Genomic DNA, 17,143 nt, shown 5'->3' with positions numbered 1-17,143 from the left:
TGCCAAATAAGGGTCCCAGATCCTTTACAGGTTTCTCTCTCATCTTACAGGAAATTGCTGCTGCTTGGGTATGTTTTCATTTTAGAGGAAAATTCCTTTTATTTCTGAAGGAGGTGGGGAGGAGCCTGTCTGAAGTTTCCGCCCTCCAGTTAGAGTATCAACAGTGCCCTAGCTGGTGTTATACAATCAATCAACATAACTCCATTTAAAGATAGGATAGTATCAGCTTGTACAGGCACTACTTAGTCCCTAGCACAGAAGGCGGGGTGGGAGGGGGCAGTCAATCTCATCTCCTCATCCCCTCAAACATCTCTGCATAATAAAGGGATGGAGACCCAAACGGAAGAGATGCCTGGGGGAAGGTGGGGTTCCCTACTATTTTGAGGGCTGGGTTTACTCTCAACCTCGAAAAGTTTAACTCTTTTTGCTTATATTAGCTTATCAAGGTTCTCTAATGTTGAACAGGTTTTACTGCTTGTGGCAACATTTTGTTTCTGCTCAGGCCTTTCCCCAGTTTGTAAGGATACAGCCAGGGAAGAATAACTTATAGAGAAGGGATGTTGAAGCACCTCTAACTTATTTCTACATTCCTATGTAAGGTCACAGAGATAAAGCAAGAACAGGCCCTACTGAGCAGGGGTGCCAATCTGGTGACAACTCAATGAATTTATGGAATATTTCTGGAAGCCCCCTTGCAATGGAAAGAAATGTATGTTTATTTATAAAAAATACCTTTAGCCAACTTCTTTGAAAATTCTAACTGGAAAGGATGAGAGTGTTTACAGATGTATATGCCCACACCGCACGAGCATGCTTTCATACACATCTCGAAAATGGTGTTGGTTAATATTAGAAACGGCAAATTTGACTATCAAAAGCTTTAAGCAAGAAAGTAACCATCAAAAAACACCCAGCCCTTGATTAAAGGTACTTTCACTTCAAAAAAATCACAATTCGTAGCAGAGTGGGAAGGTTTCTTATTAATAAAAGTTAGACTGTTTAGTGTCAGAAGCATGCACTCCCAAAGCCAGGTGCTGACAAGCTTTGCCCTCTTGCTACTTACTTCCTCCATATGTTCCTTGTCAGGCTCCTATATTAAAGAAACTTGTTAATTAACCAACATGTTAAAGGACTGTAATTTCCAAATATTGAATTGGAATTTAATACCGTATTTTAATCAGAATTTTACCAAATGGGGAGTTGAGGGCACTCACTATCTCTCAAGAGAAGCTTATTGCATCACAGGATCAGGTTGACAATGAATACAATCCCTCTACAATTCCCTTACTTGCTTCTGTTTAATGAATGCTTGGTTATATCCACAAACAAATAGGTTTGTTGCTCACCTCAGCTCAATCTAAGTGCCAGGAAAAGAAAATTTAAATGCATCAAAAGAAACAGACCAAAATAAACCTTATTGTGTCTTTTGAAACTTCAGCATCATACCACACAGCTATATTTTAAATGAATACCTAAACCAAATCCACCCAAGATATTGCTACTCTTTTCCTTTTAAATCAATACACAAAAGGAAGGGGAAAAATCACATGCTTCTCCTTCACAATACATTGTCCTTAAAGACAAAATACACTTGGCTATCAAAAGGCCAAGTTTCTTTTACTGAAACTAAATCTTTTTTAGATTTGCCAAATCATGTAATCCTATAAGATAAAAACAATTTTAGAGGTGGGTTGGTTTTTGTTGTTGTTTTTTTAGGGGCATCAAATAAAATATGCAGAAGAGAGCACAACGAGATCTTGAGCATAGTACTTCTAAATTAATTTCACATTTTACATGAGGATCTAATATAATTTAGGTCAAGAGATGTTTGCCTTACGACTGTTTTAGTTAAGCTTCTGAAAAGATCAGTAGATTCTTGAAGACTATTCCTCACCTTTTTTTTTTTTAAAGCCATTGCTTCAGCAAGGAAATTACACCTTCCAGAACATAAGTTAGTAGCTTTTTAGGATTCAATCTTAGCTTGGCAGAAACTCATTTAGATAGACAAGGTGGGCAAGGTTTTATTGGACCAAGTTCTGTTGGTCGAATAAAAGATATTACTTGTCACCCACGTGGTCTCTGTAATATCCTGGGACCAACACAACAACAACATCACTGCATCTAAAAAACTTAATTCAGTACACTTGCTATCATGGATCTCTGGACAAAGCTAAACGTTTTTGACAGCCTCAGACACTGGTAAGCAATCTAATATTAAATGATAACCAGGATTTTACTGAGGAATCTGAGGAAGAAATTGCGTTCAACTGCACCATGAAAGTACATCGCAATACTGCAGAAGAAATACATTTGCATCAAACAACTTGTGGGTTTTGTTTTGTACAAGTAGCTTTGATCATGATTCTGCATCTCAAACTCTTTACACTGCAGAATCAATTATCTAAATTATACTTCATGAACCAAAGCAAAAGTCTTCATAAAGGTTGAATTTCCTGGAGATACTAAAAAAAAAATCCTGGGATGGACAAAACATTAGAATTTACTAAGTCTCTAAAATGCTTTGAACAGCAGCTGAAAGTGCTCACTGCAGGAAGGAGGTCTCAGCATTTCTACCATGAGCCAAACAACTACTATGTAGGTCTTGAGGACACTACACAGGTCTTTCTTCTTCACTATGAAGCAATGATGCTGCAGGTCTGTACAGAAAAGTACATTTGATAACCACTGGGGAAAAAATCATCCTATTCCCCATGGTACTAAGGCTGGCTCTGTAGCCCAATATCAGCCTTCATTGCAACAAGTACAAGCGGTTTGTCCTTGCCTTAAAACCAAGCATTTTAACCTCACCCTATCCAGCCACTCTATTTTTGTGTCAACTGTCCCTATCACTCCACCAGCAATGCCAGCTTTGACAGCTCTCTTCTCCCACAAGCACCTGTGCACTTTCCCCTAGAACAGGGGTTCTCAACCTTTTTCTTTCTAACCCCCCTTCCCCAACATGCTACAGAAACTCCATGGCCCAGCTGTGCCACAACTTCTTTTTCTGCATATAAAAGACAGGACCGGCATTAGGGGGTAGCAAGTAGGGCAACTGCCCAGGGCCCCATGCCACGGGGAGCATCACGAAGCTACGTTATAAATAAATAAATATATATATAAATAAATTAATGGAGATATCCTATCTCCTAGAACTGGAAGGGACATTGAAAGGTCATTGAGTCGAGTCAAGTCCAGCCCCCTGCCTTCACTAGCAGGACCAAGTACTGATTTTGCCCCAGAGCCCTAACTGGCCCCCTCAAGGATTGAACTCACAACCCTGGGTTTAGCAGGCCAATGCTCAAACCACTGAGCTATCCCTCCCCCCCTACTCAGTTGCTCAGTCTTCAGCTTTAGCCTCAGGTGGTAGGGCTTGGGTCCCAGGCTGCAGTCCTGCACAGCGGGGCTTTGACTTTCTGCCCTGGGCCCTAGCAAGTCTAACACAGCCATGCTTGACGGACCCCCTGAAATCTGACCACGGCCCCCTGGGGGCCCCAGTCCCCTGGTTGAGGGCCACTGCCCTAGAATACATAAGGGATGGAATGAATGGCACTGATCTACAGGATTATAAATCCAAACTTTGGTTTCTATGCTATGGTCTGTCAGTCATTTTTTTGTGACAGATGTCTGATCTCTAGGTACTCAACAAAAAGACTCACCAATTCATTTCACATCAGATCAAACACCTATTAACTTTGGCCTGATGTCAGAGACCGATACCAAGTCTGATGCATATGCCAAATACACTAAGCAATGCTGCTATATACATTTGAATGAGCTGGTACTGAAGTTACTTTTTATACTAGCCTTTCATCACAACAGATCTGGATTCAAATCTAGGTCAGGACCCTCAAGAAAATGAGTACAACATTCACTTCTTTGATATTTGTCCATTTCACAAATTCTGTACATAAAATCAGCATAATATGCTGAACCGGTTAGAAGGAACCTAAGAATGGAATGATAGGGATACTGCAGTCTAGAATTAAGGTTCAAAAGAACGTCTGTAGGAAAGTTTGAATCATACCTGCGGATACAGACTAACACGGCTGCTACTCTGAAACCGTCCATAGTCAGTGATCCTAGTCAGCAGTTAGTTCTTAGTTTCACGAGTATTCAAACTGAACACTGAAAATCCTACCATACAGCTAACCAATAGCGGGGAAAAAACTGCTATGAAATTTATCTTCATTGTTTACCAGCTTGACCTCTAAGCAATCAGCCATTTTAAACCAGTCAAACTGAAGATTGGCCTTAGGCTTCTGACGCCCTCTGTTCTGAAACCTTTTCCATGGGAATATTAGAAACATAACCTGACACACATTGGTACAAGTTCATGTGCTTAAGGCAGCTGATTTACTTGACAGTATTTCGAGCTCTGGACTCCAATATAACCTAACCTAAGTTACAAGCATTTGATAAGTCACAGACAGCAACTTTTTGAATTTAATTCTCCGAAGCTGAAATGTCATCACCTAGCTCAGTAAACTGCAGTTACTAATTTTTTCCTGTTAAAGCTCAGGCTAAAATTTCTTTTCTAGAATTCATCTGCTGACCATCTAGAATCACAGAAAAGGAACTGAGGAAGGGAAAATCCTATGTTGCACAGCCACCGTCTGAGCAGCTGAAAAGAAAGTTTAGAGAAGACACAGATTAAGGGGAAAAAAACACAGCCAGCGCTGAGGTTTCAAGTTTAATTTTGTACTGGGTATTTCTACAACCAAATCACTATGATCAAAACCAATACTCTCTTGTAACTTTCCCTTCATGTGTCCCCTCCTCCAAACAAGTCTATGAAGACAAGCATTATAGATAGGCCCTACCAAATTTATGGCCATGAAAAACACATCACGGACCGTGAAATCTGGTCTTTTGTATGCTTTTACCCTATCCTATACAGATTTCACGGGAGAGACTAGTGTTTCTCAAATGGGTGGTCCTGACCCAAAAGGGAGTTGTGGGGGGGGGGGTCACAAGGCTATTTTTGGGGGGCACAGTATTGCCACCCTTACTTCTGCGCTGCCTTCAGAGCTGGGTGGCCAGAAAGCAGCAGCTGCTGACTGAAGGCCAAGCTCTGAAGGCAGCAACGCAGAAGTAAGGGTGGCAATACCATACCATGCCAGCCTTACTTCTGAGCTGCTGCTGTCAGCGGCTCTGCCTTCAGAGCTGGGCTCTCCGTCAGCAGCTGCTGCTCTCCAGCTGCCCAGCTCTGAAGGCAGCTCCACCACCAACAGCACAAAAGTAAGGGTAGCAGTACTGCAACTCCCCCTACAATAACCTTGCAACCCCCCTACAACTCCCTTGTGGGTCAGGAACCCTACAATTAAACACCGTGAAATTTCAGATTTAAATAGCTGAAATCATGACATTTACAATTAATTATTAAAATTCTATGACTGTGAAATTGACCAAAATGGACCGCGAATTTGGTAGGGCCCTAACTAGAGAGATGTCCTTCTGTCTTTGGATCCTCCTGTCCCGGATTTTAGAGCAAAACCCCTTTCTCTCCAAATATAGACAAACCTTCTCTTAAGATTCTAACCAAGTTCATTTGTATTTGATTATTTCCCAGTGGTGAAAGCCTCCCTGGGCTGACACTAAACCACTGCTGGGATTTCCAAACAGACATAGCTCAGTACGTCATCTCCCCGGGGCACTACTGGAGCAGTGTGTGTCATGGCTACACCCACCGAGCACCAAATGATCTGTACCCCACCCTTCAGCACAAAAGCATCTAATCCAGGGAGCTACAAGTGGCTCTTTTATGTGCTGCAAAGAGCCACAGGAGACACAGGATAATTAAATCAGTGTTTTAATTATTAACTAAAGTGATTAACCAATCAGGATGCTTTTACTGCTATTGACCAATTGTAGTTGATAAAATAATAATACTTGGTCATTCATTGTGCTGTGAAAATAATATATAATTTATATATAACCTAAATATTTCCCCTGTCATCAGGGCCGGCGCAACCCATTAGGCGACCTAGGCAGTCGCCTAGGGCACTACAATTTTGGGGGCGGCCAATGCAGCGGTATTTCGGTGGCGGGACCTTCCGCCGCCTCTGTGGGGGGCGGCAGAAAAGCTGGCAGCGCTCCTGCCTGTCATACTGTTTAAATATGAATATATAATAAATGAAACAATGAATTCACACTACTGTGGCTCTTTTGGGTAATCTTGATTGATAATTTGTCTCCTGAACCACTGCGGTCTGAGCATCACTGATCTAGTCAATCACTTCAACCCATGCAAAACTGCTTCTTACTGTCTTGTGTCTATTCTACCTGAAAGAAGATCTGTAGAGTAGCCACACTAATTTTCCTTTGGCCCAAAAGGTAAAGTAAAAGGCATACATCAATGTTGTATAAGGTAAGAGATCAATCATTATAGCAGGTCAAATGTAATCCTAATGAGCCAATTTGGTTCCCTACTTTCCTTCCCCACAATACATCACTGATTATCTACATAAACAGAATTCAGGATGTCCACAGACATTTACCCCTTCAGAAACTATATCAGTCATAAACGGCTTAAAATAAACAATTAGAAAGGCTGCCAAGTGTTGTGAAATAAGAAATATGTTCTCTTTAGATGAAAATGGAAGATGAATCCTAGCTTACCCTGAAGAACTGAATGCTTTCACTGATGTTATTAAGGACAAGGTGGTGGTATGATCAGGCAATTTCATTCAGTTGATAGGAGTAGTGATATGGTAGAGGGGAGGGAAAGTGGAAGAAGTGAAAATTTAGCAGCAAAGCTTTCATTTTAAAGCAATAAACCAACCTATCACTCCTAAGGTAGAATTATTTAATTGTAATGTCCTAATGTCATTACTATTAAACAGAGCACTAAAATGTTCCACTCTCTGCATATAGATTACTGAGGGAAGGGAATGGAGCTTGCTTTGCCAACAATCCCCTGGGAGGGTAACTTCACAGCTTTCAGCCATGCTGACAGTTTCTGAAGCAACTTTCAAACATTTCACGTTAGCGCGATGACATGGCTCTCCATTACCAAACTGAATGCTTGCCATGGTTTCATCAACCTGAAAAGGTTATGTATGAAACATTTTCTTTCCACAGCAGAATGGGAGTTTCAACAATGTCCAAAACCTACACGAGCGTGACTGAATTCTTCACGTGGATCAACGAAGTGCTGGTCAGAAAAGTGTCAAGAAATAAAAAGGATTTTCCTTCAAATGGAAAGCAGCTCCTTCAGCTGTTTTTTTTTTTTTTTTAAGTAATAATTCATTTGGAGGATTTCAGCCTGGTCTCTAGTGTCAGACAATCAATCATCATCATAAGACCATCACAGATGATCATAAATCAGTCCAGTACTTTAACTGCAAACATATTATAGAAGTCAATGAGGATGACTTTGGAACACAGCGTAAACAGATACTATGCCTACATTTAACCAACACTATTAATTGCTCATTTTAACGAATATTCAAATTCTCTTTTACATACAGCGATACAAGATCACTAATTGCTCATTAACTGCTAAATAGGTTATAAGAACCACTGAAAGTCTGTTTTACTCAAGCAGCTGCTTGAATTTAAGAATGCCATAGCACAGATTAATCCATTTGCCTAGGGCACACCTGAGTAAGTGAGAACTCTTTTCCACCATCCAGAAACCCTAGTCAATTGAATTCACAGCAGGTACAATAGGTAAAGTTACAGGAGCACAGCACCAATCTACCTCTGCCACTGCAAAGCTGAATCTAAGCACAATTGAACAGGAGGGGGAGAAAGACACAGAAAGAAAAGGCAACCTGCTATTCCAAAAATAAAAAAGATAAATAGCAGCTTTATTTGGTGGAAAAAATTGCCCTCTTGGTAGCCGACTGGAGTTACAATGCTACACCACAGATGGAGGAAAATATGAATTTTGTATATTGAGGCACATGAACTGTGTGACAACAAGATAAATGATTGTCAAAGGGGAAAAAATATAGGATTGGTATCTGAACTGTTAAACACAGACTACGAGAGGTTGATTGCCCTCAGCACCTGAGCAGATTGGGCCTTTGCTAGAGCACGGGGAATGATTGCCTTCTGTGTGCTATTCATAAATCAGGACTTGGTAAAAGTTATTTTGAGTGCTCTGCATATGGTTTCAAAGTTAGCCATAAAGGAGCGTAACCACTGAGCAATTAAGTATACAACATTGTGGTTTTTGGTCACAAGTACCAACATTGTTTATTATGGAACATGGAAGTAGTACGGGTTTGTTTTGCCAGGACATTGCTAAGAAGGTAGAGTTCAGGTACCTTGGGTGCCCTGTTTGAAAAGTGCAGCCTTGTCTCCCATGTTTCTTGGATTTATAACACTTATGTCTAACATTCTTGAAAAGTAATGTGTACTCACAATGCCCATACTAGTCTGCAACCTTAAAGAATATCCCACCCAACAGGAAAAAAATTAAGTGTTTTGTTTGTTTTGGTGGTTTTTTTAATTGTCAAAAACTGCCGGAGAGGAGCCCTGTTTTTCTGCAAATTTTAGGAAGTCCATAAGAAAATAGGCACAACCCAGTACACCTTAGACAGTCAGGTGAAAAAAAATGCTGCCTAGTCTGCTAGCCACAAAATCTCTTGCTGACCACATTCACTGCAGACTTTCTAATATCATTTGAGAACAAAAAAAAAACAAAAAAAAACAAAATCTCCTGTAAATATCTGTAAATCTTCAGGGTCAGTGCTCTTCAGCACATCCTGGAGGGTGCAGAGCTGTGTACTGCCAATGTTTTGGCTTCCTTATGTATTTGGGACTTGTCCTCGTGTGAGCAGGAAGGGGGACAAAGCGGTTGGCACAAAGCTTGGAAGTGGCATGTCAGCAGAGTACAGAAGTAGCTATGCCAACATAAAAAGAAAAACGCCAAACTAAACAAGTCCTAAGTGTTGTGGAAAAACAAAACCTTGTAGATATAAATGCAGGAATAAAGGAGTACAACATTTCACTACATTAAAACAATTCACCATACCAAAACAGAAAATTAAGATCATATGCACTTAGTTTCTTCCTATGCTAAATCTAAACACAATGGAATGTCTTCCTCAATGCAATACAAAAAAAAAAACCCTCAAGACTTGATGAAATATTCCATGCTCGGTCAATTTTCCTAGAATCCAATAAGGAATATGTTCAATAGAAGGCTATATAGTGTTGATTCGAAACAAAATTAGTATTAAGATTGTCTGGCAGTAATTATATTGCTTTTGTTCCCATTCCAAAAAGAAAACCATTACAACAACAAAAAAGCAGCATCTCAAGCTCTCTGTGGATCAGAGTATCCTCTTACTGTTCTTGAAATTCAACCTTGCTCACGTTATAGTGACCTGTTGGCTATAAATGAGCAGATTATAATGAGTTTTCTATTAGAAACTCAAGGTACACAGAGTTTAAATGAAAGTTAATTTATTGCCATCATAAATCTCTAGAAGAGGAAAGAGATTTATAGCACTAGAACTTCCCTATCACAGGCTTTCCTTGCACAATTATAAAGGCGTCTGGCTGCCTTGAAAAGCTAGGAGACAATCACCAACTATTTAAATCTGACCTAAGTCTATTAATTAAAATAGTTGAACTATTAAGTGAGCATGGCCTACATTTGCTACAAGAATGTGGAGTGATAGGCTAATCAACAAAATAGTTCATGACTGAACACAGACTGACCAATTACAGAAATCATCCTTTATGTTCTCAAAGAGGCAAGCATCACGTGACTTCCCTAACCAGAGCATATTGTTGTCAGTGATCCCTGGTGATCCACCAATGCTTGCATAGCCATAGAAAAATAGCCCTGTTGATGTACTCTCTGGCAAGGGGCTCTGGTGCCAAAACAGAGATATACATGCCATCTATTGCTCCACTGCGGTTCAGGGACCCACTACTGCAAATCCACCTACTATGTCCTGCACATTGCCAAGAGTCACATTCCTGTGTAGCAGAGGCAATTAATGGCCCTGCACACTTTCATGACAATGGCCCCCACAGTGGATTTTCCAACTCCAGAATGATTTGGTAGCAATCTGGCATTGCAAGTTTCCGCAGCGCAATCGCCACTCGCTTCTCCACTGTCAGTGCAGCTCTCGTTCTGGTGTCCCTAGGCCGGAGGTCTGGGACAAGCTAGGCACACAGATCCAGGAATGTGGCCTTGCGCATCCAAAAGTTTCGCAGCCACTGCTCGTCATCTCAAGCCTGCATTACGATGCAGTCCCACCAGTCAGTGCTCGTTTCTTAGGCCCAGAAGCAGCGCTCCACCACCTGCAGCTGCTCCGTGACCATCAACAACAACCTTGAATTGGTTCTCGCTACGTTCCACAGCAATCTGTCCTCCGAAAAATCTTCATGATTGCATTATTCTTGTGGCTCTGCAAATACCAGAGAATCATGCGCCCTTGCTTGCAACGCTTAGGACAATAGTGTAGAGCTGTGCAGGCTCCATGCCTCTGTCAGACATGACAGATAATGAGGAGAACCATGAGAGTTCATTGGATTTTGAAAAAAGATGCCAAAATTATGGGATATAGAGGACCTGGATTAAGACACTTGCATGCTGGGAAGTTAACCCCTTGCTCCCAGTAACCTCTGTGCAACTTGTTTTGGCCCCGCCATGCTTTGCCAAAACTTCCCAAAAGACAGTGGCCGCTTGCACACTGGTATACCTACCCAAACTGCACTGCACTGTGCATCAACACAAATGCTCTGGGGGAGCAAGCACAGCGCTGATGCAAGGACACAAACATGCACACGCACAAGCAGTATATAAACTGGGGCATCTTTCTGCCAAAGTAACTTGCGTCAAACAAAGTTTGTAGTGTAGACGAGGCCTAAGATTTTCATATTTAGAAGACCACTACTGAAGAATGGCTACAGAAGTTGCATGGAAATCTCTTAAAATACAAGCTCATTAAAATAATTCTTATTGAAACTGAAGAGTTCAGCATTTTGGTCTCCCCTGAGCACTTTCAAGGCATGCTCATGAATTCCTTACAGAAAACTGGGGTGTTCAGTATGATGTGGCCAGATATTAACTTTTATACTTTGATCTACAGTTTAATAGGGAGAAATGCTACAGTGCACCAATAATCCCTTATAGTTAAATGTGAAGGTAAATATCTTTAAAAGCAGGATAACTAATGTCAGAAAATGGCACGCAAAGCAGGTCTTCCATACGGGGCTTCTATATTATAGATGCAAGCAACCTTAAAGACCTAACTGATGAACTGTTACATTACCTTAGCCAATCGGCTCATCTGATCTTCTGAGAGAGTGCTGCTGGTCCTCCCGGGAGTTTTGGTGGGCTCTGAGCCATCAGCTTCTACATTGGGCCAGACTTTCAAGTCATGCATTCCTTGACGAAACATACTATAAGAAAGATGCAGCACCACTTTAGTAAGTTGCAAATACCACAGCCATCAGTATCCAAGTACAATGATAGTACTCCCACATTCCTTTTGCCAAACTTTCAGAATCACACTGCCATGCATTATTTAACTGACCTGCAAAGTGCATAGTAACTCATATTTTAGGTGGCCTTCATTTTCAGTGACACGTACAGTTTAAAAATAAATGAATAAGATTCTAGTCATGGTAAGTGAAAACAATTGTCAATTCCCAAAGTCAATGGGGTGGCACAGGTGTAAACTGAAGGCAGGACTTGGCCTTCGATTTTTATTACCAGTGACGATGCATGAGGCAGTAAGAATGCCACCTGGTTTACAGATTATGCTGCTGACTTTAAAGAGCAGGCACTTAGGAACAAATATCTTTTTTACTTGTAAACTGAGCAAGTGTGCTCTGAAAGTCAGTAAAGACAAATATGGAACCCCTCAATGCCATTTGCACAAAATGTTGTATGTGGTGTTGTTGTAGCCATGTCAGTCCCAGGATATTAGACAGACAAGGTGGGTGAAGTAATATCTTTTATTGGAGCAACTTCTGTTGGTGAGAGACCACAAATTTGGATCTTACACAGAGATCTTCTTCACGTTTCCCAGACCTTAAGAGCTGCTCTGAGTAAGCTCGAACGCTTGTCTCTCTCACCAGCAGAAGTTGGTCCAATAAAAGATATTACCTCATCCACCTTGTCTAATTTTCACAAAATGACTTTTTAGACATGCACAGGTTCCACGATGATGAGCACAACAAAGGCTAGCTAGTCCAGAGCCACATACCAATGAACACCCAAAACTCGGACTCCTGGCATATATATGGGTTGACTCTCTGCATTTCAGCTGGGATTTTTAACTCCTAAGGGAATTAGGTACAGAACTCCCACTGATTGTCAGTCACAGTTGCTTGTCTAGTTCCCTTAGGCACCTTTGGCGATCCCACTCTTCCTGAATTAGCTTTACCTTATACTAATACTGCATAGACCGGTATTTTGCATTTCTTATCCTTTTAAACAAACAAAAAAGACTAGTCCTTATTTTATGATAAACTCTGGTTGAGACAAGTGTACTGGTGCTTATCAATGTCATTACAACACTGAAAGAGCACATGCCAGCCAAATGTTGATGATCTGTTCACACTTCAAACTAAGCACATATTTCCATACCTATATAAACATGCAGTGCAGACAGTTGCTAATATATGAACCTACTGGAGTACATGATTTGAAGTGGTCTCAGCACTTGCAATTTTAAAACTTAAGAGCTTTCAGAACTTTCAGCCTAAAGGCTTGTCTCCTTTAGGGACTTTTGAACCAAAATAGCTACATCTTTGCAACACTCCAGGGCAGATCAGTTGCATGAATGTAAAGCAGGGCAAGTCACGTTTGTACAAGCACTGCTTTATACCATTGCAGCAATGTAGCTACATCAATGCATCACTCCCTAATATGCCCATTGATTCTTATTACTGTGCACAAATGCAGTTCAAACTATTATTTTATGATACCATGCAAGGAAAAGAAACATACCCATATTTTCCAAAGAGCGAGACTGTTGTTCCCCCTACTGGAACTGCTTTACCTGGCCCATACACATCCCAAATTGTCAGAGCCACTTGTGCATTGCGGGGCAAGTCAGGATACTTCACAGGCAATTTTAGCCATTCATTCCAACTGAGGAGAGAAACTCACTGTTAGTTATGAGCTTCATATGTCAAATTGTTCTATTTTATACTCCATACAGGTATTTTTCCCTAATATTTAAACTTTGAAGGTATGGCTGAATATGGTCATTTGGGCTCTGGCCCTGTACACACTTATACACGTGTAAGTGTTTGCAGAATCAGAGCCAAAGAGAACATATTCAAAATTCATAACTGAACTCTGTTGATGGGAATCAAACAGCCTTGCAAAATTGTCATGAACATTTACAGGCCCAGACCAAAAAATAAAAATAAAATAAAATGCAACTCAGCCACACTTAACCAACTGAATAGAAAAAAGGCACAAATACACCTCTACCCTGCTATAACGCGGTCCTCGGGAGCCAAAAAATCTTACTGCGTTATAGGTGAAACCGCGTTATATCGAACTTGCTTTGATCCGCCGGAGTGCGCAGCCCCGCCCCCCCGGAGTGCTGCTTTACCGTGTTATATCCGAATTCATGTTATATCGGGGTAGAGGTGTACACACATTTTAGGCATGCCTCAAAAATAGCTAACTAAAGTTACTTCACTAACAATAATAATTATTAAACGTGCTACTCTGAACAAAATCAAATTAAAAAACACCAATTGTCACTCTTAAAATTTCCTTTATAACTGACAATTACAAAGATAGCTTTATTTTACACATCCTAATGTATCTGAAACACAGAATTTTTGGCTTCTCTAAACTGGTGAAAACAGTTCCACTGAAGGAGATATTTCAAGCAGAACACAAATGAGGATTTCTGCCCTTTTCTCCATAAGCAAATGGAAATTGCTTGGCTTGATGTAGTTTCCACTATGTAGTTATGATTTGCAAATGAGATACATTTTGACATTTCCTTTGTACCACAATGGGATATACTGCTTGGATTTCCTAGCAAATAAAACATGTATGCTACTTGTTATACCAAACAATCAAATCACCGTTCACCTTGCCTTTGCAGAGATTTTACGGCCAAAAGGGCCCATTATGATAATCTATCCTAACTTCCTGTATATGCTGTTCCTTTGCCTGATCCCTCACCTCCTCACACTTCATTTGTTTTTCTCCACTTGTTCTCTAGCCATATGTTAGGACTGTAAGCTATTAGAGGTAAAGAGTATCTTTTGATTATGTGTGTGTACTGTACTCAGCACAATGGAGCTCTGACTGGACTTCCTAGGCACTACCACAGTACAAATAATATTAACCGTATTAAGAATCAAGAATGTGAAGAAAACATCCCCAGACTATTGATTAATAGTTTCTCTTTTATAATTTGTAAATTTTGGAAAAGCCACAACATATATTAATGTAGTTCTATGTCCAAGTACCTATGATGTATATGAAATACAATGTAATCACTTACTTCCATCTAGTGCTAAAAGCTTTGTAGGAAGTCCTAACTGGAAGAGCAAGAGGTTTCCCTTCTGCAAACACTTGGCAAGTTACATACAAGTCAGAACAGGTCTCCTGGTATAATCCCGAGAACTTCAGCATAGGGTCTTCCAAAACAGCTTTGTAACTCTTCTGTTCTCTTTTCCCTTCCAGACTTCCTCTAAATTTAAAAAAAAAAAGTATGATTAAACCAGAATTTTAAGTAACCCAGTTCTGCCTAGTTCATATGTGTTAACAGTAAATGCCAACTTCATTTTAAATACACACAGTACTGGGGAGTGGAATGGGATTTTTATTGAAATTATTAAGCACAGAGGCTGGCTATCTTTGTCTTGCAATCATTAATTGTACTGGATTACTATTTTTCAGAGAGAAATGTCATCTAACTATGTGAGAAGGATTCAGAAATTCAGTGACGTGACCGATGAATTTAGCTTATTTTTTAAAATTGATTATTTAATGTAATGTATGATGTATCTTAGCAGAGAAATCAGTGAAGTTTCTTCCACTGACTGAAGTGGGGCATTGCAGGGCTCCCTGCTGGAGCCCCCAACTCACCCCAGTGTGACAGCCAGAGCTGTAAACCCCATGTGGGCTCAATTTTACAACAGGGAGCCTACCAACAATGCAATTCACATTCTTGTTAGTTTCACTAGCCAACATGGAACTCACAGCTGGAACTGTGAAACAGACAAGAATGTCAATTTCTGTCCTGGTACGCTCCCTGCTGTGAAATTCAGCCCCTAGGCTCACAACTGGGCTGTCACCCAGCTGTGAGCTCTGCACCAGGCTGACAGCTGGGGGTGGGGGGAGCTATGTGCCCAGTGCCTGCTCATTTTCAAAGGAGGGAGCCTACTAGCTGTGAAACTGACATTCTTGTCAGTTTTAGCTAGAGCTGTGAGCCCCACACTGCTGCTCTGAGCCAAAGGCAGCCATGAAACTCACAAAAATGAAAACCAAGGTGAATAAGGCAGTGTCTACATGGACACTGTGTTGCCCTAACTACACTGACATAAGCACTATGCCTCTCATGGAGGTGGAGTTATTATGTTGGTGTAGCAGGCCACTCACTTCAGTGGAAGCAGCATTTTAGGTAGACACTGACATAACTAGGTTGACGTAAGCTGCCTTACCGTGACCTAACTCTGTAGCGCAGACCAAGCCTAAGTTATGAACATACTTAAGTGTTTACAGCATCCAGGCCTGACTGTCTATACCGAATGTGCAAAGTGTTATCAAACGAACAAGGTGAACAAGATGGGGTGGGGGGAAAGAAAGGGGAGAGATTTTCTCCCCCTTCTAATATTAAGTGTTAATGGTGACACAAGCAGGTTATCAGGCACAGTAGCATTAAGCTTTATCAGCTGACCTGTTCAGACAGTGTTTTTACCAGGTTAAGACTAACCCCAAAGAAACGTTTCTATGGTTTTCTGAAGGAAACCAGACAGTTTTGAGCCAGTGGCTATTACCCAGCAGCGCCTGACACCCAACCCTGCTGCAGCAGTGAGACCCTGAAGGTGAAACTGACTGGGCTGAGCATGACTGCCCCAGCTAAGAGACCCGCTGGACAGGAGCAGGGCAAGTCCCTGGGGTCCCCAGCTCCATTGCAGGGAACACTGCGATCGGACCCAAAGCCAGTGCCAGGCCCCCTGTGAACCAACAGAGCCCCCTTTGTAGGTGCAGGGCCAGGGCCCTGGGCCAACCCAGCTCCCTCCATCGCCCCGTCCCGACCCCGCTGGGACAGGGCAAACCCCGGGCCCAGCTCCTCCCCACTCCCCCCCCGAGGGGAGCCCTAACCCAGCCCCCACCGTCTCCATGATGGGCTGCGTCCCCCTCCCTTCCTGAGGTGCCCCCTTCACCTACCTCCCCCTCAGCCGGGGGGGGGGGGGGGCAGCCCCGAGTCCCCTCCCCCCACTCCCAGCTGGGGGTGGAGGGTAGCCCCGAGTCCTCCACCGCCCCCAAGCAGGGGGGAAGGGGCGAGCCCTGCCCCCCATCCCGGCCGCCCCTCCCCTCACTCACATCTTCAGCTGCACGTTGATGTCCAGGTCGCAGCTATACACGTAATAGAACTTCTCGGCCTCCCCCATGGCTGCTCCAGGGGCCCCCCGCTGCAGCCGCCGGAGCCCTCAGTCAGTACCTCCGACCCCTGACCCCGGCGGCTCCGCCAATCCCAGCATGCTCCGCCGCCATCTTGCTTAAGGGGACGCCGGCGCCGCAGGCCGGAAGAACTGCCGCAGCCCCGGCATCAGTTCTTTACCAAGATGGCCGCCCCGCGTGAGTGCGATAACCAAGATGGCCGCGCCCTCCAATGTCTTCACTAAGATGGCTGCCCCTATGTTATTGGAAAGCAAGATGGCTCCCCCCATGCTAGGGACGCCAAGATGGCCGCCTCCTTGCGCCAGCCCAGCCTAGATGGCTGTCCCCATAGTATTACAACCAAGATGGCCGCCTCCTGTGGCATAGCTGCCAAGATGGCTGCTCCCTGTTGTGACCATGGGTGCCACCTGTCCAGGTTTTCACAGGGTTGCCCCTCTATTGAGATAGCTGTCCTGGGAGATCTGCCTGGGTCCAGTGCACACTCCGCTGTCTGCTTTGATGGGTTCACGACTGTCCCGAGTGCCCTGGATTTTGTGCCCCAGCGGTGGCAGCCCTAGTTGTGAC

At 42.5% G+C, this 17,143-nt stretch overlaps 1 protein-coding gene across 1 annotated transcript in view; it reads right to left on the bottom strand.

Annotated features, from left to right (window-relative positions):
* PIK3C3 (phosphatidylinositol 3-kinase catalytic subunit type 3) overlaps window positions 1–16,617 on the bottom strand; it is a 136,648-nt gene extending 120,031 nt beyond the window's left edge. The window contains exons 1-4 of the mRNA XM_065406376.1: window positions 16,502–16,617; window positions 14,454–14,642; window positions 12,926–13,069; window positions 11,241–11,370 (exon numbers count right to left, since the gene is read on the bottom strand). Coding sequence (XP_065262448.1) covers window positions 11,241–11,370; window positions 12,926–13,069; window positions 14,454–14,642; window positions 16,502–16,569 — 531 coding nt within the window. The 5' untranslated portion in view covers window positions 16,570–16,617. The remainder of the gene's footprint in view (window positions 1–11,240; window positions 11,371–12,925; window positions 13,070–14,453; window positions 14,643–16,501) is intronic.
* Between the last annotated feature and the right edge of the window lie 526 nt (window positions 16,618–17,143).

This window comes from Emys orbicularis, chromosome 6 (assembly GCF_028017835.1).
Source record: "Emys orbicularis isolate rEmyOrb1 chromosome 6, rEmyOrb1.hap1, whole genome shotgun sequence".
Classification (NCBI taxonomy): domain Eukaryota; kingdom Metazoa; phylum Chordata; order Testudines; family Emydidae; genus Emys; species Emys orbicularis.
Note: the sequence above shows the minus strand (reverse complement) of the source record. Positions and strands in the feature narration are given on the sequence as shown.